The sequence below is a fragment of the Gobio gobio genome, assembly GCF_949357685.1.
Source record: "Gobio gobio genome assembly, chromosome: 14".
Lineage (NCBI taxonomy): Eukaryota > Metazoa > Chordata > Actinopteri > Cypriniformes > Gobionidae > Gobio > Gobio gobio.
The window spans coordinates 46,370,711-46,395,177 of NC_137107.1; the positions used below are offsets into that span (position 1 = coordinate 46,370,711).

General features: G+C 38.9%; 2 protein-coding genes across 2 annotated transcripts in view; both read left to right on the plus strand.

Annotated features, from left to right (window-relative positions):
• The first annotated feature begins 5,034 nt into the window (after positions 1–5,034).
• Positions 5,035–19,644, plus strand: LOC307137478 (uncharacterized protein). Its single transcript, XM_079835144.1, has 3 exons — positions 5,035–5,124; positions 14,843–14,909; positions 18,328–19,644. The coding sequence occupies exons 1-3, from the start codon at positions 5,101–5,103 to the stop codon at positions 19,194–19,196; spliced, it is 960 nt and encodes a 319-aa protein (XP_079691270.1). The 5' UTR covers positions 5,035–5,100; the 3' UTR covers positions 19,197–19,644.
• Positions 19,645–24,051: 4,407 nt separating this feature from the next.
• The window catches only part of LOC307137355 (uncharacterized protein), a 10,371-nt gene continuing 9,955 nt past the window's right edge, over positions 24,052–24,467 (plus strand). Inside the window, exon 1 of the mRNA XM_079834968.1 lies at positions 24,052–24,135. The gene's annotated coding sequence lies outside the window, so the exon portion shown is untranslated. The remainder of the gene's footprint in view (positions 24,136–24,467) is intronic.

Below are 24,467 nucleotides of genomic sequence, written 5' to 3' on the forward strand. Positions count from 1 at the left end.
CCTGAATGAAATCGTTGTTAACCCATTTTCTCTGAAGTTGGTCTGTCACGATCGTCAGATCGTCTCCTGGGAACTCCGTTCCGAACTCTCTCTGGTCATACTGCTAGGACTGAGCTCATCTCTGAACTGCGAACAGGCCGCGAACCAGCTCGAACCGAACTGGAACCGAACTTGAGCTGAACTCTGCACTGCTTCTGGTCTGAACTGTACAGAACTGTAGAGAACAGAACTGTGAACAGAACTGAGAACTGAACTTGAGAACAGAACTGAGAACTGAACTTGAGAACAGAACTTGAGAACAGAACTGAACTTTTCGTTCGTGTTCTGAGACTAAACTCAAACATTTGCCCATCCCCTGGATGGGTTCTGGCCAATTAGGCTTCAGGGGTGACTGTGTCTCCACCCCTCCCACAAAATTAGGTTATCTCTAGAATTTAGTTTCCTGCTCTTAAGCAGAGAGTAAATTTAGACCTAATTTCTTACTATAAGGACATGATCAATTCTATAAAGATTTCATTCAGCTCATCTGTTGGATTATACCCATACGAACGCACCGGTACCAAACACGATGCTTTTTCATCCACTCATTCAATAGTTACATAATTGCATGAATTGTGAGTAATATACATGCCTAATAGTCTAACTAACGTGTATTAGTTGTAAACACACTAACAAGCTACGTCGAAGGCTATTTGAAATGAAAAAGTCCAATAATCCGTGATTTGCTGCACTCCATATGTGACAGTTTCTGTGAGCTTACTTGGAGTTTTTTAGCTGTGTCGTGGAGTTCATTTACCGGTCATTGCAAAGACAGAGGTCTGGTTGTTTCTTTGTCTTGTGACAACCACGAGCCCTTTGTCCTCTTTTAACTGAGTTTGGTGGCGAGTCCATAGGAAGTCAGAACTAGTAGCTCCGGGCAGAAACAAACCCCCCATCTCACTCGTGATGATGATGGTTTCCTGGAGCTGCATTGTGCTTTGTTGAAAAGGATGTTAATTTGATCGAATCATTGGAAGATTAACTCATCTATATGTCTGCGTCCATAATTGCTACACCAATCAGGAGCTTGCTCTAGTAGTGACAACAATGAGGAGAAAATCTGTATATTAATATCTGGTTCAGACAATATGATTATCACTGTGATAACATTAAATTACATGAAACACACCACAGTCTCTTTTTGTTAAATGCAAGTTTATGTATGATCAATAAGTAAAAGGTATAATAAGCTATACATGAAATAAAGCAAACAATTCAGTCAAACATTCAAAGTCAGTGCTAGTAGGCTAACGTTACAACTGTAACGTACAGTCATAGCCTAAAAATACAAAGTAATGAAACTTATCTTTGCCCTCAGCCTAAACGATTTGCCAGGTAACAAATTATAGATCCATGAGAGCAAAGATCGGCCGTTACAAGACGAATTATAGCTGGAGCCGCCACAGAGACATCAGAGCCAGCGGCAGACGGCAAAAGGACTGGCCGAGGAAAGGTTGCCCTCGCCAGCTTTGACGTGCGCTGAGCGCCGCTGTCCGCTGGAGCTCACAACTCCGACAACGGCAGATAAAATGCACATTGTAACATGACCAAATGACAGCTTAAAATATTACCTGATATAATCAAAAAAAATCCAAGACAAACTAAAATATTTTGTCAACAAAATACAATTATTAACTTTTTAAAATAAAATAATGGCATTTTTTAATCATTAAAAATATAAGCGTTTTTGAGTTTGACTACAAACACATCACCAAATACAGCTATACAGCAGAGTTCAAAACATAATAATAATGAATAATATCTGAACATTAACTCTGTCAGTATTCACCCTTTTCTCATGGTTTCTCAAAAGAATTCATAAAAGTATAGAATATAATAGCGTAGTTCTAATAGGGGCTCATTGTAACCCAGTGTTACAACACACCCCATCTGCACAACTGGGATTTAACTTGCGGCTCGTGTCTTCTGCTGTTAGATCAGCATTAAAGAACCATCTCAACTGTTAAATAACAGATATAAGATTAAACTTATATAAGATTTGTCTTATTTTAAATAAACACAAAAAACAGAAATGAAAACTTAACTTAAGTAAGAAATTTACTTTTCCTATGGTTAAATACATGTTCAGTAATATCTTTCAGAGATTTTTTTATTTTGGCGCAATTTTTTCTTTAAATAACGTTGATATGGCAACTAGTAAATACACTAAGTTTCGTCATTCTGGCATGTGTGTAAAGGGTTAAAATATGCGTGTTACAACTAACCCCGCGCTAGGTTGTGCCCCGCGCTCCCCTACTTATTAAACAAAGAGATTGAAAAAAATATTGCATAATCAACAAATAGGTGGCGATGTGCACTAAGTAGGTTATGTAACTCGCCATTAAACAAAAGAAGAAGAGGAAGTAGAATGGCACGCTCTTTCTTAGGCTGCGTCCGAAATCGCGTACTATGTGAGTAGGTACTACATTTGAATTTGAACGAATTTCGTGACCATTAAAAAAGTGCATTCTATATAGCATGAATGAATGTAGAATGAATGTAATCCGGACGTACTACATCCGCCATGTTGTCATGATCATGTGACCTACCAGCGTCAGTTGCGTCCCTTCACCTCCATTCATAAATCCTCTCCCGTGGCCTCATGGGATAGTAAAGTGTCCAGCGTATGCGCACTTCAGAATCTCGCGGGAAGTAGTAGATCAGCCGGGTACTTTTCGCCTACTGTTTTTTGAATACTATGAATTCGGACATGCTACCCTGTTGGCGTACTGTTTTATTGCACACTATATAGTCGAGAAGTATTCGATTTCGGACGCAGCTTTAGTGTCTGTTTCCATGGTGAATCATCGATTCGTTGAGAATGTCTTGTCTGTTCACAGTTAACATACTCTGAATTGACTGAACTCAGGGAAGAAATCCGCTGTGTAACCTGCAACAGTGGGCTTGGCAGAAGTGCGCATCGAGGGCGCATATCGACCTCAAAGGGGGCGCTTGCGAGCACCCTTCTGAGACATAAAGTGACCAATGGGACACCCACAGTACTTGTACCGAAAGTGCACATGTAGTGTGCCATTTGGGACAGGGCCTAAATGTGACTCATGTGTTAATTCTCCTCCCACTTCACGTCATCTTGCCTCAGTTTATTAATTATATTATTATGTTTACATGTACAAGACACAAATGTAAGTCAAGTAACAACAACTGTAGGAAAGTTGCAGAATTATATCAAAGCACAAGAAAATTAAACAAACTGTAATACTATACAACAAATAAGAAGCAGTTAACTGGGAATAATTAATTGTTAATAATAACTGGTAATATTAAACAAAATATGGACAAATGTGGTATTTTGTGGAGGTTGAAACTATTACAATATAAATAGTCATCTCAAATGTTCAAGACTCCTGACGTGCAAACTAAATCCAGCGGTGTAGAGTCGTCATTAATTGACTAAAGGGAGAGAGGATATATAATTTCACTTAATTCAATTCATCCATCCTTGCGTCTTTTCCTTGCGTCCTTCCCTCGCATCCTGAAGGGGTGGAGATGAGGCGAGGATGCACAAATAAGAATTGAGAAGCACCCCTTGCTTTCTGGAAAACCCCTGTAGTCTTGCGTTTAACAGGACTTAATTTGCACTGAAATCTGTTTCTTCTCACAACATGCCAACATGAACGCAAGATGTTTTGTTGTTGCTGTAGGCTACATGTTCAGTTTTCTGTCATTTACAGATGTAAATATGGACACAGTGCTTTTCCAAAGTCTAAAGTATGTATGCTTTTCCTTTACATCTAATGTATGTATTATTGTGTACACTTCTATATTTACATTGCCTACAAATTCAAGGTTTTTGGTTTAAAGCAAAGCACATTTAAAGTTCGAACACCTATTCCTACAAATTCCCTAACAAAAGCTTGCAGAGACTGCAGAATGTTCAGAATAGTGCTGCTAGGATCCTGATGAGAGTTCGAAAAATATGATCACATCACACCCATTCTCCATTCACTTCAATGGCTTCCTGTTACCGCCAGGATTGAATATAAGGTCTCCCTTCTAACCCACCAGTGCATCTATGGAAATGCCCCCCCCTATCTGAAAGAACTACTCACACCTTCAACTACAACTCGATCAGCAAACTCAAACCGCCTCCTTCTCCCCAAAACAAAGCTCAGCACTATGGGTGATCAGACTTTCTGTTCTGCCGCTCCTCGGATTTGGAATGACCATCTGAGGGCACCTCAAACTACTGAGACTTTTAAAAAAGGACTGAAAACATTTCTTTTTAGGAGAACTTATGACTTTTAACTATTCAATCTATTAGTATTTTATCCTTATTAAATGATCTTAACTGTAGCACTTTGAGATTTGTTCCAAATGTAAAGTGCAATACAAATAAAAATTATTATTATTAAAATTGAAAATTAGCCTATGATTTCCTCACCCTCAAGTCATCCTAGGTGTATATGACATTTCAGACAAACACAATCTGAATTATATAAAAAAAATCTCCTTTCTCTTCTAAGCTTTATAATGGCAGCCCAAAATTTGAAGCCCAAAAAAGTGCATCCATCCGTTATAAAAGTGCTCCACATGGTTAATAAAGACCTTCTGAAGCGAATCAATGGGTTTGTGTAAGAAAAATATCCATATTTAACACGTTATAAAAAAAAATATCTAGCTTGCGTATGCCATTATAAAGCTTGGATTAGCCAGGACATTTTTAATACAACTCTGATTGTGTTTGTCTGAAAGAAGAATGTCATATAAACCTAGGATGACTTGAGGGAGAGTAAATCATGGGCTAATTTTCTTTTTTGTGTAAACCATCCCTTTCGATAAAAGCATCTGCCAAATGCATTTATTTAAAGTGACGTGCATTGCAAAGTGTTTACTTTAGGTTTTGACTTTTGGTTTTTTTGACTGGTTTTGATATATATATTCCCTATATATATATAATTCGGGTGTTTATATATCATTAGTCCATACTCCGGATCAGTGGGTGGCGGTAATGCACCCGAGAGTTGTTTGCCAACCGCCAATAAGAAAAGAAGAAGATCAGCCGCGCGCAAACAGTGCTCATTCAAGCTGAGGACGCGATGAATGGACGGCGCGAGCGCATTTAATGTAAGTGTCAGTTCAGTTGAATGATAAAGTTTGTGCTCTTTAACTTAACGCTGTTGAACTGATAAGCCTTTTGCTAACATAAGAGCGAGCGGTTGATCTTTAAAAACACGCGAGTGTTTGTTAGCTACCTTGGCAACATCAGTAATGTGCCAATCATCGACAGGCAGACAAATCGATAAAGATAAACACACTCGCTTTATGAAGAGGTGTGTTTAAATATTTGGTTGATACAACGGGGCAAAAGGCACACCTTAAGAACAATGTGCTTTTCATTACTCCCACAGTGTATGATTGCAGAAAGAATATGTTTGTATTGAACATTTATGGAGCAACATTATATCTGAAAATAAATCATTTAAAGTGGTTTATTTTGTTTAAAAATCACTTTCACCCCACAGACACACAGGGCAAAACACACAAATACTTTAGCTAAATAAGGTTAGCTAAATAGTTAATAACTGTTCAAAACAATCGCTTTAGCAAAGTTTGAACTATTTTCTGTTCATTCTGATAAATAAAAGTTCATTTTTGTTCAATACTGTTTTTAAAATATGTTAATCTAGAAATATATTGTAAAAATAATGAAACAAAACAATTTTGAAAGCATTGAAGGAGATCCCATAATAATTGAATATAGATTTACAATAGTAACCATAAACTATATTTTATGATATGATTAAATATGGTTTAATTATAAATATGGTAATTATCTCTAAGGTGGACACCCAACTTGCTTAATATGATATTTCCCATCTAAATCCATGTCATGTCAACAAATGGAAAAGTCAGCGGCTGTTTATTATCATGTTAAATATTGTTCCTTTCGCCCCAACAGCAGGGGCGCCGTTACCACAAATAATACCATACTTTTACATATTCTTCCGTTATTGAAAAACTGTTGCTTGAATTACCTTGAACAAAACTGAAAAATCATTAAGAAGACCTTTGTCTCAAAATAAATGCAATAATTTTAGCGATTTTTATTTTGCTTCTTAAAAAAAAAATCTAATCAAAATTACATCAAATTAGTACAGAATCAACTTTGCGCTGTTTCCCGTGCTTTAAGATCAGATGGGAGGTTTTTGAAAGTGCTGAGGCAAGTTTTTGTGCCATCTGGTGGTTTAGAGGAAAATAAAACCAAAGGAGCCCGTGGAGCCTTTAGCCTTGTTGTACCCTAATTCTTATGAATAATTAACTGAAATTTCAATCAAGACTCGAGCCAGAAAGAGGATAAAGAGGCCATGTCTTACACACTGCAAAAAGAAAAACTTAGCTGGGTTTTTTTTATTCCATAATGCAACATGACATCATGACTTTGCGGAAACATACACACCACTTTCTAAAGCCAAATGGCGTGTTATCTGTACGCATTATGAGCTATCCACGTGTATACGCCGTGTGGTTCCGTATGTATACGAATGTAAATGGATTTATAAACATACTAAATTATGTTTTTTTGAAAATGTAAAAATGCAGAATGTTTCTTTTGATGGGTAGGTTTAGGGGCAGTGTGTGTGATGGGTAGGTTTAGGGGCAGGGGCAATGTGTATGTGTGTGTGTGTGTGTGATGGGTAGGTTTAGGGGTAGGAGCAGTGTAGGGGGATGGAATGAAACGGCGTTGATAAACACGCTAAAAAGCGATTATGCGTCTTGATAGCACGCCAAAATGGCATAGCGAATTGGTGTGTCATACGCTATTTCATGAGATCAGTCTGCATAATGGTTAATATTACAGTTTCACATTTTAATCGTCATTAAAACCTAATTCGATTAGAGCAGTAATGTATATTTTAATTCAGACAGAGGGCGCCCTCACGCAGAAAGCAAGGTCGTAACCCTGTCTTGGACATTGTTTTTTTTTTTTTTTTTTTTGGTAAAGTAATTAAATGATTAAAAGGTATTTAAGGGAAGACATAAGTATGATAAAATAAATTCTATGTCTAATTATAGCCTATGTAGTTGTGAAGGAATCTATTTAATTTAGTTTATAGTCTTTGTATGAATTCAATTTGGAATGTGTTTTTTTTTCTCCTTTCATTATTATTATCATTATACATTTTGTTAGTATTATATCTTTTTTTATTATTATAGTTTTTTTTATTTAATTTTTTTTATCCTTATTTAAAAAAGCCTCCCATGGACAGGTGTTGAAAATTAGCATGTGTGCTAAAACACTCAAGCAAATGTATATTGTTCGTCCAATGTAATTATGTCCATGTCAAATAAAGAAAGGCACAATAGGTAAGGTTTTTAGATGAAAATATCCAAAAACCACTAGAACAGTGTTATATATTTTGTTGGCCGATGTACGTGCATTACCCCAAACATTTCCAGCAATGTTTAAATCCTAAACATTTGTAAATTCACAGTAAATATTTTTGTCTGTTAACCTTTGCTTGAGTCCTTAACACCACTTTTCTAAATTGTGAAAGGTTTTATACTGTAAAGTTTGGCCAGATGTACTAAACAGGGCAAATTAGCACGAGACTGCAGTCCCATAAAAGCACTGTGGGAGGGGAAATTTCTAGGGATGCACCGAATATTCGGCCACCGAAAATGGCCCAAAAGTGCATTTTCGGTTTTCGGCCGAAAGACTTTTATCACTGAAACAATGCGGGCGAAATGTCGTGATGACGCAAACAGAAACCGCGACCTGCACGTGCTGTGTGGTGTGGACGTATTTCGTTATATCTGAGAAAGACCCACGGACAGCGATTTACAAAACATGCAAAGCCGAAATTTCAAGAGGGGGTGCATCTGCAAAGACTTTCTCCACGTCGGGTTTAATTTATCACCTGAAATCGAAACATCCCGATCGCTACGCTGAATATGAGAGGAAAGGAAAACACCTCCGAGCACGCCCACTCCGTCTGTGGCGGACGTTTTTGAAAAGGCAAGGACGTTTCCCAGTGATGGTGTCAAGGCAAAGGGCATTACACAAAAGATAATGCAATTAATTGCCTTAGATGATCAGCCATTCTCTATCGTAGAAGATGTGGGATTTCGTAGGCTGATCGAGCACATTGACCCCCGTTATGTCATATCGATAGATAGATAGATAGATAGATCTTTATTGTCATTGTATGCAATACAACGAAATTCTGTTGGAGCCATCCTCTCCAAAAGCAGCAGGAAGTAAAAATTTTAAATAAAACTATAGTATATGTACACATACACCAGCACATTCTCACCCAAGCACGTCTCACACATACACATTCGTCTGATACATACAGTACACATTCTTTGCTTGTTCTCAATAAATATCTATAAAACAGTAAGCATTAAACACAGCAGTATTGCACCGATTCGGGGTAGGTGGAGTGTGTATGTTTTTATGATTGTATGGGTGTATGTGCGTATGATTTCTGTAATATGTTCACAGCTCTGGGGAAGAAGCTGTTCCGAAGTCTATTAGTGCGTGTACTTGGGGTTCTCAGTCTGCCTGAGGGGAGGGTGGTGAACAGGGAGTGTCCGGGATGTGAGGTGTCCTGCCTGATGTTTGTGGCCCGTGTGAGAAGACGGCTAGAATATAATTCACCCAGGTTTGGTAGGGGGGAGCCAATGATCCTCTCAGCCGTCTTGACAACCTGCTGCAGTCCCTTTCTTTCTGCTTCTGTGCAGCTGGAATGCCACACAGTGCAGCAGTATGTCAGGGTGCTCTCGATTGTGCAGCTGTAGAAGCGTGTCAGAAGTTCCTGCGGAAGCCCATTGCGTTTCAGGGTCCTCAAGAAGAACATCTTCTGCTGGGCTTTTTTAATGGTATGGGAGGTGTTCTGGCTCCAGGTTAGATCCTCTGATATGTGCACTCCCAGGAACTTAAAGCTTGCCACCCTCTCCACCTCCTCCCCGTTGATACACAGTCCATTGTGGTTTGGTTTGTTTCTTCTGAAGTCAATTATTATTTCTTTTGTTTTCTTGGTGTTGAGGTTGAGGTTGTTGTTCCTGCACCAAACTGACAGGGTCTGGACCTCTTCTCTGTAGGCTGTTTCGTTGTTGTTTGTTATGAGTCCCACTATGGTTGTGTCATCTGCAAATTTGATGATGGTGTTGGAGTTATCAGAGGGGGCACAGTCATGGGTGAAGAGCGAGTAGAGGGCTGGACTGAGGACGCAGCCCTGGGGGACGCCAGTGTTGAGAGTAATGCTAGAGGAGGTGTGTTGGCTGATCCTGACGTGCTGGGGTCTGTTGGTGAGGAAGTTTTTAATCCACTGGCAGAGACAGTCTCCCAGACCCAGTGTTTGCAGTTTGTTGATCAGTTTGTCTGGGTTGATGGAATTGAATGCAGAGCTATAGTCAATGAATAACATCCTGACATAACTGTTGGGGGCGAGCAGACGACATTTCTCAGAGGTGTGTTTACCTGAGCTGTTTAATGTTGTTGCAACTCACGTCCATGAGCATATAGCTGCAGATATTTCAGCTATCAGTTTCACGACAGACATATGGAGCTCAGACGTCAGCATTACCAGTATGCTCAGATGCACTACAATGGATCGCCGCTGATTTCCAGCTGCAAAAGATTCTGCTCCATTCACAAGAGTTTCGAGGGTCACACACAGCAGCAGCCATTTCTGATGCATTCGCCAATATGTTCGACACCTGGCATATCGACCAATCTAAAGTGCATGTCATTGTCAGTGACAATGCAAGAAATATGACAAAAGCGATAGAAGACAGCCCGCTGAAGGAAATACGGTGCATGGCCCACACACTACATCTGGCTGTGAATGAGGGAGTGTTGTCTCAACTAGAGTTGTTCCGATTCCGATACTAGTATCGGAAATATCACCGATACCACAAAAAATTCTGGCATCGGTATCGGCGAGTACTTGAACCCATGTACCGATCCGATACCATTTTCTTAAACAAGACCTATTTATGACCGCGAGCTTTGCCTGACCACTGCGTGGTTCTTCTTCGGTGCTCAGAATGCATTGCAGACACAGGAAGTTGTGCTGTGTTGCCACAAAGAACCACTGTTTAGAGCAGCGAAGAAGAAATGAAAACATGTTAGCAGTAGGCTATGTCCGCTGTTTACTGGCTGTTTAGCAGTATTTCGTCTGTGTGGACGGCGGGCGCCCGCGAGCGCGCGTGACACTCGCCCGCGTGACACTCGCCTGCTTATAATCTCTGCCGTGTGTCACTATCAAGCGGCAAACTCCACCAGTTTCTCTACGTCCATATTCACAGTCTATGGTCACTATATGAGGACACAAACGCATAAACTGTCACTTCATGAGAATTTACTGTTTCATTTGGGAAAACTGTCATATAAGGAACACAGACACTGAAATATTTTCACGGCAACCCGTCAAAATAAAAGTTTGGTTTAAAACATTTTAAATTGACAGAATAATATATTAGGCTACTGCTGCTGTACAGTAGATTTAGCTACGTCTCTATGTAATAATAATACGTCTCTACTACTACTACTAATAATGCCTAGATGGTTGCTTATTTTTCACTTTTGTTGTAAAGAGATTATTTTCTGATTAATATTTTTATATTCCTACATTTATTTGTTGCACTGTTTTTTATACAGTTACATTGTACAACTAAAGTACCTTTTTCAGTTTGCAGTGTTAGACTTGTGGCTGCATTTGAAGTTCTTTTTCGCTTAAGAAAAATAAATAATATTACTGTCAAATGCATGTCAGATAATACAAATTCTGTAATGAATACAGTAGTTCACTGTATGTATTTCTTCATGTTTTATTATGGGATAAGTTTGAAACACACCATAAAATAATTCTAGCAATTCATACAGGGCTAGTAGTATATACAACTGTATATACAGATACACACCCAGGTATCGGATCAGTACTCTGTATCGGCCGATACCCTGAGCCCAGGTATCGGGAAGGGAAAAAGGGTATCGGAACAACTCTAGTCTCAACGCAGCGTAAAAGACGTACTGGCTATAGGCAGAAGAATTGTTGGCCACTTTAAACATTCTCAGCTGGCCTATTCCCGCTTGCAGTCTATGCAAGATCAGTTTGGAACACCAATAAAACGGTTCCAGCAAGACGTGAGGACGCGATGGAACAGCACTTTTTACATGTTGCAAAGCCTCTTTGCGCAAAAGCGAGTCTTGGCTGCATATAGCGCAGACCACGAGCTCCCCGCGACATTCACTTCACACCAGTGGGTCTTAATAGAGAACATTCTCTCTCTTCTTGCCCCATTTGAGCAGATGACTAAAGAGATCCGCTCCTCTTATGCATCTGTAGCGGACGTTATACCTTTAATCGCAGCACTAAAGCGTCTCCAAAGCAAAGTGGTTGAGACAGACCACGGAGTGAAAACAATGAAAAGTAGACTCTTAGAGTCTGTCAGCACACGTTTCACTGAGATCTATTCGGATCCTCTGCACTTCATTGTGACTGTACTTTATCCGTAGGGATGAAACGGTATGGAAATTTAACATCACGATTATAGTGACCCAAATTATCACGGTTATCAATATTATCACGGTTTTGTTCAAACGAGATGAAAGTGTTCAAAAAGAACAGATGCACACACTTAAAACATTTCAACAAGTTTTATATTTGAAATTCAACAAACAACAAATAACTAAAGCAGCTCTAAGCACTTTTTTAAGCTTGATTCTATGGAATTTCCTTCCTTAATGGCCGTCGTCAAAAGCAACGCATAATGCATAAAAAATAATAATTTGTCGTAAATATAATCTCTAATATTATCCCTGTAAATATATTCTCAAGCAATATTCTCATTAGTGTTCTATCAGACACATTTAAATCTAGCATATTTTTTGTTAGAGCCCAAACAGTATCCAAGTGAAATAATGCATATCCATATTTCCATATGATTTGACAGTTTATTTTATTAAATATCAAAATGTGTGCATCATACCTGACAACTAGATGAACACTTTACAGTCAGTTTTATGACTGTCATTCTCTTCAAATGCTATTGAAGTTTGAAACGTGTATAACGTTACCAATGTTGTATGTAACTTTACAGACGGTCCCTAAATTCGCCTGCGTTATGCCAGTCATTTCAGATGCGCTGTGGTTCTGCTGTGTTTTTTTAAACCATTTTCGCTGCTGAAATATAACAAAAACAGTACACCACTGTATGATGAGTGAATCTCTTGCGTACATCGCACGTTTATCTCTGCTTTTAGTGTAGATTTCAGCGAGTGAGCGCGGCGCGCGCTCTGAACAAAACTCCGCTAAACTGAACGCCTCTGATTTTGAGACATTGCATTCATAAACTCAATAGAAACACGTGTAAGTGCTTATAATGCGCAACGCGATTATAACAGATGGCTTTTGAGAAGACTATTATAAGTTCAACAGCCAGAGTGAATAGTGTGCAGCCGAAATAACGTTACACCCGCAAATGGCGGTTGTTAATGTCAAGCCCTGATTATTATCCCTTAAATGTCCCCCTAGTCGGGTCTGAATTTGTTCGTTCGCTTCACGTTATAATTTGCCAGACGTAGTTTTGGTATTGAGGTCAAAGTCCACTTGCCTTGCGTTCGTAGTTTTGAAGTGTTTTCCCCATTACAGTGACTTTCTTCTGGCATGTTTTGCAGACAAGGTGACCATCTTCGATTAAGTTTCCCTCAGGACTTTTGTAAAAGCCAAAATATGACCACGCCTCAGATTTGGTCCTTTTAGAAGGCAGAACAATCCCCAGAAGTGCTGTCACTGCCTTCTGCCATTTATTCTCATTCAGAAAACAGCTGCACCTGCGCCAGACTGACGCTGACTGGACAAGATTTACCGCGAGTTTTCACAACCGTGATAATCACACGCGGTTTTAATGATAATACAATTTTATACGATATTACTAACCGTCACTAAATTTTATCGTGAAACCGGTAATCGTTTCATCCCTATTTATCCGCGTTATAAAGATCATTACTTAGATGTGGAAATAAAGCAGCGCGCACGAGAAATGATCCAGGCCGCGATATATAAAAAAAAAAAGCATGAGTGAATCAAAAGCATAAGGAGTCATATGCTCTCACTGGACTCTTTATCATACGGCGATCGGTCTGCACAGCACCGCTGCGAACAAGCCTTCCATCAACAATGCAAACGTTGCGTTACTATTGATTCACATGGCTTTACGATCCTACATCGGCATCAAAACACTGCGAATTCAAAGCATTGATGCAGTTCGCCGTAATTTGTATAGGCGGAGATTACAAACGAGCAGCAGCTGTTAGCTCCATTAGCTGCTATTTCAACAATGGCAGATCTCAAGTTTGTGTTGGTCTTGTTGACCCCGCCCCCAGCGCCTGACGTAATCGGTTCTTACTTCTGGCCCTGTTCTAGCCCAGCAATGTTTTGGTGCTACTTAAGAACTACTTTTCCTGGCTCGGAGCTGGGGCTTTGAGTGTGGAAACACAAAGAACCGATTTGAAACTAGGCTCTGGCTCCGATCTAGCTCTAGCACTGCCTTGGTGATGCAGAGGTAAAATAATAGCAAATACGAGCAGTATTTATAATACAGTGCATCCCTAGGTTTCTCGCAGAAACTGATCGTTTCGCTAGATAAGACCCTTATTCATCGTCTGGTATCGTTTAAAGCCCGTTTGAAGCTGCACTGAAACTGTCGTTTGGACCTTGAACTGTTTGGAGCCCACTGAAGTCCATTATATGGAGAGAAATCCTGGAATGTTTTCATCAAAAACCTTAATTTCTTTTCGACTGCAGAAAGAAAGACATGGTCACCTTGGATGACATGGGGGTGAGTAAATTATCAGCAAAAGTTTATTTAAAAGTGAACTAATCCTTTAAGGTTAGGAATAAGCAGTGTTGTGCCAGTTCACAGCTTTTCTGAACTAGTTCAAGTTCAGTTCATACATGCTCAAAGTGAACAGTTCACGTTCAAAGTTCACAATTTTAATTCTGAACTAGTTCAAAGTTCAGTTCATTTTACTTTTTTCGTGAGATATTCAAATAAATACTTTTTTTCACACTACGAGCTAGAAATCACTATACGTTCCTTGAAACTGCTCATTGTAGACATTTGCTCATGACACTGCAATTGTCGGTGTCGGTGTCCGTCTCCGTGCCATCACTTCCACTAGCCATTTTTTTTTTAAATTGCAGCGCTTTCTCTCACTCTCGTCTTTGGTCTGTCTCTCTCTCTCTCTCTCGCTCCTCTAGCCCTCCGCGCTCTCGTCGTTGCCTGCTACGCGGCGTTGCTATGCCTACCCCGCTCTGCTGCAATTCATCACGGGTAACGTTGTGCGGAAGCCAGTATGCTATTCAATTCTCAGACGGACACTACGTTGCCCGCAATGCATTGCGCACACAATGTCAAAACCATTTCTGTCTGGTGATACATGATTTAAGCGGCACCAGCGAGAATACAGGAGGGAGGAACTTTCTCTCGTTGCGTTTCAAAAGAGAAAACAGATGTCACTCAGTTTTCAATGGAAAACAAATTCCAACGTTCATTTACAGTGATGTCTGCCGTTCATGACACATAATGTGAACTAATTCACGTTCAAGTTCTTTATTAAAAAATGTGTTGCGTTCAGTTCAACGTTCACGAAAAAATTAGCGTGTTCAATGAACGCGTTCTTTTGAACTCGTTCACGCACAACACTGGGAATAAGCTGGTGTGTTCCAAAACAATGACAAAATTCGCATTTAGGAGATATAAGCATTCAAAACGTACAATCTCTCACTTCCGTTAAAATGGGTCACAGATTTCAGTAAATGCATTCCCACAGGAGATGAAGAAACAAGCAGGAGGAATTACTCCAGGAGAAACTGCTGAGGAGACAGAGGAACAAACAGGTGAAGGTGTTTTCCCTCATTCTGTTTAATACAAAATCTAAAACTAGATGTTAGACTCATTGGTAAATAGGGCTGGGTATCGAGCTCGATACCTTTTAGGTACCCCAAATTGCCGATTTTAATTTTTTTTTTTTTAGCCAGCCCTATTTATTTGTATAGCGTTTTCTCAATACATGTCATTTCAAAGAATCTTTACAGAAAATGCTTGTGTCTACATTATCATTTACAGTGATCTGTTATCAGAGGTGACTAAGTAATGCATTTCAGAAATGTACATATACAAATCACGCAGTTAGCTAACATGTTAATTTAAACGATGTATCCACATTTTTCCTGAGTAAACGATGAGCGCCGCCATGAGGAATCCCAGCTTCCGTTTAGATGCTCTCATGTTCCGGTCTCCATAGGAACACAATGTCAAAATGGGGTAAAAAGAGCTTTTTGACAAACTTTTTGCATACATAACCGCAATAAACTGAAGAAATTCTTAGAAAGTAAGTGTTTTTATCACCAGCGGATCCGAAGAGAATGCCGTATGCCTTGCATTTTATGCTAGACTGGCAAGAGAAAATGAGCATGGCTTGCAGCACTTCAGTTAAAATACTCCCAAAAGAATGTATATACAGGTGCTGGTCATTTAATTAGAGTATCATCAAAAAGTTGATTTATTTCACTCATTCCATTAAAAAGGTGAAACTTGTATATTATATTCATTCATTACACACAGACTGATATATTTTAAATGTTTATTTCTTTTAATTTTGATGATTATAACAGACAACTAAGGAAAATCCCAAATTCAGTATCTCATAAAATTAGAATATTACTTAAGACCAATATAAAGAAAGGATTTTTAGAAATCTTGGCCAACTGAAAAGTATGAACATGAAAAGTATGAGCATGTACAGCACTCAAATAGTTGGGGCTCCTTTTGCCTCAATAACTGCAGCAATGCGGCGTGGCATGGAGTCGATCAGTCTGTGGCACTGCTCAGGTGTTATGAGAGCCCAGGTTGCTCTGATAGTGGCCTTCAGCTCTTCTGCATTGTTGGGTCTGGCATATTGCATCTTCCTCTTCACAATACCCCATAGATTTTCTATGGAGTTAAGGCCAGGCGAGTTTGCTGGCCGATTAAGAACAGGGATACCATGGTCCTTAAAGCAGGTACTGGTTGCTTTGGCACTGTGTGCAGGTGCCAAGTCCTATTGGAAAATGAAATCTGATCTCCATAAAGTTGGTCAGCAGTAGGAAGCATGAAGTGCTCTAAAACTTCCTGGTACAACTGTTTACTTATGCATTTTGCACTACCACACCGTAACTGGATGATGCTCATTTGCACTGCCGACTGTTTTTACAGTACCTACTGTTTACATTTGTATTTTGCACTGTACTTCTAACTGTAATATGCAATCACTTCCACTGCACTTTTACACTTTTTTTTCGGATAGCTTCTGTCCATAATTTATTGCACTACCTTAATCCACTGCCATATTCCTCATTTTAGCCTAACATATCATTGTATACCTCTATCTGTAAAATTCTGTTTATAGTAATAGCCATCTGTATATTATATTATATTCATAGTACATATCCACCTGTAAATTCTGTTTATAGTAATAACCATCTGTATATTATTCACTGTACATATTCACCTGTAAATTCTGTTTATAGTAATAACCATCTCTCTATTTATAGATATATTTATATATACTCAGTACATATCCATGTCCTGCACTTATGCAAACGTTGTATATCCTGCACTTGCTGCTATTGCACTTCTGGTTAGACCTAAACTGCATTTCGTTGCCTTGTACTTGTACTTGTGTAATGACAATAAAGTTGAATCTAATCTAATCTATATAGCTGTTGACCTTGGACCTCAGAAAACACAGTGGACCAACACCAGCAGATGACATGACACCCCAAACCATCACTGACTGTGGAAACTTTACATTGGACCTCAAGCAACGTGGATTGTGTGCCTCACCACTCTTCCTCCAGACTCTGGGACCCTGATTTCCAAAGGAAATGCAAAATTTACTTTAATCAGAGAACATAACTTTGGACCACTTTTTTTCCTTTTTGTCTTTAGCCCAGGCGAGACGCTTTTGTTGTTCAAGAGTTAGCTGAAACCCATGTCTTGCATACGTCTGTGCGTAGTGGTTCTTGAAGCACTGACTCCAGCTGCAGTCCACTCTTTGTGAATCTCCCCCACATTTTTGAATGGGTTTTGTTTCACAATCCTCTCCAGGGTGCGGTTATCCCTATTGCTTGTACACTTTTTTTCTACCACATCTTTTCCTTCCCTTCGCCTCTCTATTAATGTGCTTGGACACAGAGCTCTGTGAACAGCCAGCCTCTTTTGCAATGACCTTTTGTGTCTTGCCCTCCTTGTGCAAGGTGTCAATTGTCGTCTTTTGGACAACTGTCAAGTCAGCAGTCTTCCCCATGATTGTGTAGCCTACAGAACTGGACTGAGAGACCATTAAAGGCCTTTGCAGGTGTTTTGAGTTAATTCGCTGATTAGAGTGTGGCACCAGGTGTCTTCAATATTGAACCTTTTCACGATATTCAAATTTTATGAGATACTGAATTTGGGATTTTCCTTAGTTGTCTGTTATAATCATCAAAATTAAAATAAATAAACTTTTGAAATATATCAGTCTGTGTGTAATGAATGAATATAATATACAAGTTTCACTTTTTAAATGGAATGAGTGAAATAAATTAACTTTTTGATGATATTCTAATTATATGACGAGCACCTGTATATGTGCTCTAATCATTTTGAGGACTAAATCCCACAAACTTCATCCCGATCAGCATCCTGCATGTAGGATATGAGAGCTCGTGTTTTCAGTGCATTCAGCAGCTAACTTCGGACAGCTTTGTGTCTTCTATGCACTTATTAAACTTTGGCGGGTGAGGCACTAACAAAACAGTCATTGCTACACTGTAAAGTGGTGGCACTCTGGAGCCATGTGCTTTTTAAACCATTTTCATAGGTTTAACATCACATTATCAGCTTGGGAAATGCACTAATTTGACTAGAAACACCGGAGACCGGAAATGTAAAGCATCATTCCTACAGTCGGGCGAGACTTTCGCATTCAGAAAAAGGTGGATTAATTTAAGGCAGAAATGATGAGTTCATTGAAGCACAGAAGACATGTTGTTAAATGATGAGGATGTATAGAAAAGTCTCTGAGTCAGTAAAAAAGTCAACAAACTGAAAAAACAAAACCAACGTTTTTTTTGAGGTGATGTAAACTAGTTAAAATTGGTATTGAAAAAAGTATCGCTCAGGAACCGGTATCAAAATTTTTTGAAGGATACCCAGCCCTAGTAGTAAAGTATTGTTTTGTTAAATACAAGCTTACTTATATTTCTGTTTGTTCTCATGTGGCTTTGATTTTAGACTCGATGGAAGTGAATGAAGACAAGTGCCACCGGTTTCAAAAACCTGGAAATGCTGCCGTTTCACAGAAGTTCACACAAAAACAAGCTAAAAAAACTGCACCCAAAGGACCTCTGACCTGCCTTAAGTGTGGAAAGAATTTCATGCGTAAAAATAATTTAAATGCGCACATGAGAATTCACACTGGAGAGAAACTGTTCTCATGCACTCTGTGTGAAAAGAGTTTTACTCTGAAAGCACACTTAAATTCTCACATGAGATCTCACACTCAAGAACTTTTGACCTGCTCTGAGTGCGGAAAGAGTTTCATGTATAAAAAATACTTAAATCGGCACATGAAATCTCACACTGGAGAGAAACCGTTCACATGCACTCAGTGTGAAAAGAGCTTTGCATCCAAAGGCTGTCTCAATAGGCATTTGCAGATTCACTCTGAGGTGAAGCCATTTCGCTGTGATCATTGTGATAAAACTTTTGCTGTGGCATCAAACTTAAGATCACACCTTAATGTTCATTCTGATGAGAAGCCCCACATGTGTTCTGTTTGTGGAAAGAGTTTTACACGACTGCCATGTTTAATAGTGCATGAGCGTATTCATACTGGTGAGAGACCTCATGTGTGCTCTCACTGTGGGAAGGCCTTCTCTGGGTCCAGTGACTTGATAAAACACGAGAGAATTCACACCGGAGAGAAACCGTACAAGTGCTCTCACTGTGACAAGAGTTTCGCTCAGGTAGGATCCTTGAAATATCATGAGAAATTTCATACTGGAGGGAAGTCTAAACAAAATATTCATAAGAAAAAGCATCGCCAGAAGTTGTCTAATGCGCAGAATTCATGTTCAGATCCATCACTTTCAAGCGAATAATTTGATGTTCTTCTGATAAATCAAAAGATGGTATTTCTTGATGCGTAGCGACACCATCTGAGAGAGAAATTTGTTCAAATGACACAAGGATTGGTGAAGATTGTTTAACTTTTAAAATTGTGGGAGGTCAAAATGTCTTTTGTTGATGTTGGGGAGTAAATCTAGTAAAACTGACTGAATGACGAGAATCAGTCCTTCACATCTCCATCATATGATGAACAAATTCAGTTTAGTCTGACTGTTAAGAGCTGATGCATTATTATTAATGTCATTATATACACTTACATCTTGTAAGATTTATATACACTTTACATCTTGTAACAATTTGTTACATAAACCAAAAAAAAAGAACAAAACCTACTTAGTGAATGTTATTTACCAGGCGAAGGGTTTTGATTTTAGCTGCATTGTAATGGATTAACCCTGCATTAATAAATCACTGTTTTCAACAAAGAAGTGCAAGTTTGTTTTTTTCAATCTTCTGCTTTCACAAATATACACACAACACTACTCTCTTATGGTGCGTTCACACCGGACGCGATTCGCGCGAGTGATTTACATGTTAAGTCAATGCAGAGACGCGAAATGGCATTCTGCAGCGCAATTCGCGCGATTGAGGCGGTGCGAAGGACGCGAATTGAGCGTTTTGAACGCGCGATTCGTGCAAGTTGAAAAATCTGAACTTTGGCGGATATTTCGCGCCGCGTTAACCAATCAGGAGCTTGCTCTAGTAGTGACAACAATGAGGAGAAAATCTGTATATTAATATCTGGTTCAGACAATATGATTATCACTGTGATAACATTAAATTACATGAAACACAACCCAGTCTCTTTTTGTTAAATGCAAGTTTATGTATGATCAATAAGTAAAAGGTATAATAAGCTATACATGAAATAAAGCAAACAATTCAGTCAAACATTCAAAGTCAGTGCTAGTAGGCTAACGTTACAACTGTAACCTACAGTCATAGCCTAAAAATACAAAGTAATGAAACTTATCTTTGCCCTCAGCCTAAACGATTTGCCAGGGAACAAATTATAGATCCATGAGACCAAAGATCAGCCGTTACAAGACGAATTATAGCTGGAGCCGCCACAGAGACATCAGAGCCAGCGGCAGACGGCAAAAGGACTGGCCGAGGAAAGGTTGCCCTCGCCGGCTTTGACGAGCGCTGAGCGCCGCTGTCCGCTGGAGCTCACAACTCCGACAACGGCAGATAAAATGCACATTGTAACATGACCAAATGACAGCTTAAAATATTACCTGATATAATCAAAAAAATATCCAAGACAAACTAAAATATTTTGTCGACAAAATACAATTATTAACTTTTTAAAATAAAATAATGGCATTTTTTAATCATTAAAAATATAAGCGTTTTTGAGTTTGACTACAAACACATCACCAAATACAGCTATACAGCATAGTTCAAAACATAATAATAATGAATAATTTCTGAACATTAACTCTGTCAGTATTCAACCTTTTCTCATGGTTTCTCAAAAGAATTCATAAAAGTATAGAATATAATGGCATATTTCTAATAGGGGCTCATTGTAACGCAGTGTTACAACACACCCCACCTGCACAACTGGGATTTAACTTGCGGCTCGTGTCTTCTGCTGTTAGATCAGCATTAAAGAACCATCTCAACTGTTAAATAACAGATATAAGATTAAACTTATATAAGATTTGTCTTATTTTAAATAAACACAAAAAACAGAAATGAAAACTAAACTTAAGTAAGAAATTTACTTTTCCTATGGTTAAATACATGTTCAGTAATATCTTTCAGAGATTTTTTTATTTTGGCGCAATTTTTTCTTTAAATAACGTTGATATGGCAACTAGTAAATACACTAAGTTTCGTCATTCTGGCATGTGTGTAAAGGGTTAAAATATGCGTGTTACAACTAACCCCGCGCTAGGTTGTGCCCCGCGCTCCCTTACTTATTAAACAAAGAGATTGAAAAAAATATTGCATAATCAACAAATAGGTGGCGATGTGCACTAAGTAGGTTATGTAACTCGCCATTAAACAAAAGAAGAAGAGGAAGTAGAATGGCACGCTCTTTCTTAGGCTGTGTCCGAAATCGCGTACTATGTGAGTAGGTACTACATTTGAATTTGAACGAAACTTCGTGACCATTAAAAAAGTGCATTCTATATAGCATGAATGAATGTAGAATGAATGTAATCCGGACGTACTACATCCGCCATGTTGTCATGATCATGTGACCCACCAGCGTCAGTTGCGTCCCTTCACCTCCATTCATAAATCCTCTCCCGTGGCCTCATGGGATAGTAAAGTGTCCAGCGTATGCGCACTTCAGAATCTCGCGGGAAGTAGAAGATCAGCCGGGTACTTTTCGCCTACTCTTTTTTTGAATACTATGAATTCGGACATACTACTCTGTTGGCGTACTGTTTTATTGCACACTATATAGTCGAGAAGTATTCGATTTCGGACGCAGCTTTAGTGTCTGTTTCCATGGTGAATCATCAATTCGTTGAGAATGTCTTGTCTGTTCACAGTTAACATACTCTGAATTGACTGAACTCAGGGAAGAAATCCGCTGTGTAACCTGCAACAGTGGGCTCGGCAGAAGTGCGCATCGAGGGCGCATATCGACCTCAAAGGGGGCGCTTGCGAGCACCCTTCTGAGACATAAAGTGACCAATGGGACACCCACAGTACTTGTACCGAAAGTCCACATGTAGTGTGCCATTTGGGACAGGGCCTAAATGTGACTCATGTGTTAATTCTCCTCCCACTTCACGTCATCTTGCCTCAGTTTATTAATTATATTATTATGTTTACATGTACAAGACACAAATGTAAGTCAAGTAACAACAACTGTAGGACAGTTGCAGAATTATATCAAAGCACAAGAAAATTAAACAAACTGTAATACTATACAACAAATAAAAAGCAGATAACTGGGAATAATTCATTGTTAATAATAACTGGTAATATTAAACAAAATATGGACAAATGTGGTATTTTGTGGAGGTTGAAACTATTACAATATAAATAGTTATCTCTAATGTTCAAGACTCCTGACGTGCAAACGAAATCCAGCGGTGTAAAGTCGTCATTAATTGACTAAAGGGAGAGAGGATATATAATTTCACTTAATTCAATTCCTCCATCCCTGCGTCTTTTCCTTGCGTCCTTCCCTCGGATCCTGAAGGGGTGGAGATGAGGCGAGGATGCACAAATAAGAATTGAGAAGCACCCCTTGCTTTCTGGAAAACCCCTGTAGTCTTGCGTTTAACGGGACTTAATTTGCACTGAAATCTGTTTCTTCTCACAACATGCCAACATGAACGCAAGATGTTTTGTTGTTGCTGTAGGCTACATGTTCAGTTTTCTGTCATTTACAGATGTAAATATGGACACAGTGCTTTTCCAAAGTCTAAAGTATGTATGCTTTTCCTTTACATCTAATGTATGTATTATTGTGTACACTTCTATATTTACAATGCCTACAAATTCAAGGTTTTTGGTTTAAAGCAAAGCACATTTAAAGGGATAGTTCACCCAAAATTCGAACACCTATTCCTACAAATTCCCTAACAAAAGCTTGCAGAGACCGCAGTATGTTCAGAATAGTGCTGCTAGGATCCTGATGAGGGTTCGAAAAATATGATCACATCACACCCATTCTCCATTCACTTCAATGGCTTCCTGTTACCGCCAGGATTGAATATAAGGTCTCCCTTCTAACCCACCAGTGCATCTATGGAAATGCCCCCCCCTATCTGAAAGAACTACTCACACCTTCAACTACAACTCGATCAGCAAACTCAAACCGCCTCCTTCTCCCCAAAACAAAGCTCAGCACTATGGGTGATCAGACTTTCTGTTCTGCCGCTCCTCGGATTTGGAATGACCATCTGAGGGCACCTCAAACTACTGAGACTTTTAAAAAAGGACTAAAAACATTTCTTTTTAGGAGAACTTATGACTTTTAACTATTCAATCTATTAGTATTTTATCCTTATTAAATGATCTTAACTGTAGCACTTTGAGATTTGTTCCAAATGTAAAGTGCAATACAAATAAAAATTATTATTATTATTATTAAAATTGAAAATTAGCCTATGATTTCCTCACCCTCAAGTCATCCTAGGTGTATATGACATTTCAGACAAACACAATCTGAATTATATAAAAAAAATCTCCTTTCTCTTCTAAGCTTTATAATGGCAGCCCAACATTTGAAGCCCAAAAAAGTGCATCCATCCGTTATAAAAGTGCTCCACATGGTTAATAAAGACCTTCTGAAGCGAATCAATGGGTTTGTGTAAGAAAAATATCCATATTTAACACGTTATAAAGTAAAATATCTAGCTTGCGTATGCCATTATAAAGCTTGGATTAGCCAGGACATTTTTAATACAACTCTGATTGTGTTTGTCTGAAAGAAGAATGTCATATAAACCTAGGATGACTTGAGGGAGAGTAAATCATGGGGTAATTTTCTTTTTTGTGTGAACCATCCCTTTGGATAAAAGCATCTGCCAAATGCATTTATTTAAAGTGACGTGCATTGCAAAGTGTTTACTTTAGGTTTTGACTGTTTTAATAATGTGTTTCATTTCAATTATCTTACGGTGTGACATACACTTTTTAAACGTGTATGAAAAAAGTTAAAAACCATATTTGTTGTTATTATGTGTATATATATATATATATATATATATATATATATATATATATATATATATATATATATATATATATATATCTTTGTCCTTATAATTCGGGTGTTTATATATCATTAGTCCATACTCCGGATCAGTGGGTGGCGGTAATGCACCCGAGAGTTGTTTGCCAACCGCCAATAAGAAAAGAAGAAGATCAGCCGCGCGCAAACAGTGCTCATTCAAGCTGAGGACGCGGTGAATGGACGGCGCGAGCGCATTTAATGTAAGTGTCAGTTCAGTTCATCTTTAAAAACACGCGAGTGTTTGTTAGCTACCATGGCAACATCAGCAATGTGCCAATCATCGACAGGCAGACAAACCGATAAAGAGATAAACACACTCGCTTTATGAAGAGGTGTGTTAAAATAGGCAATAGGCACACCCAGGGCACACCTAAAGGCCCTTTCACACCGGACGCGTAACGAAAAAGCGAAGCGGAAAAAGCGAATATTTCATGTGCGAATAGTTCGCGTTAAAACCATTCACACCAGCCGCGACGCGAGTTTGCGACGTTTCAGACCTCCAACATTCCAAAACATTCGCGGCGACAGCTGA

Bases quoted from the DNA above. Each gene is read 5' to 3' on its own strand.
- LOC307137478 (XM_079835144.1), top strand. From the start codon at position 5,101: ATGGACGGCGCGAGCGCATTTAAT. The intron at 5,125-14,842 runs GTAAGTGTCAGT...GCATTCCCACAG, and splicing joins ACGGCGCGAGCGCATTTAAT to GAGATGAAGAAACAAGCAGG. The intron at 14,910-18,327 runs GTGAAGGTGTTT...CTTTGATTTTAG, and splicing joins GGAGACAGAGGAACAAACAG to ACTCGATGGAAGTGAATGAA.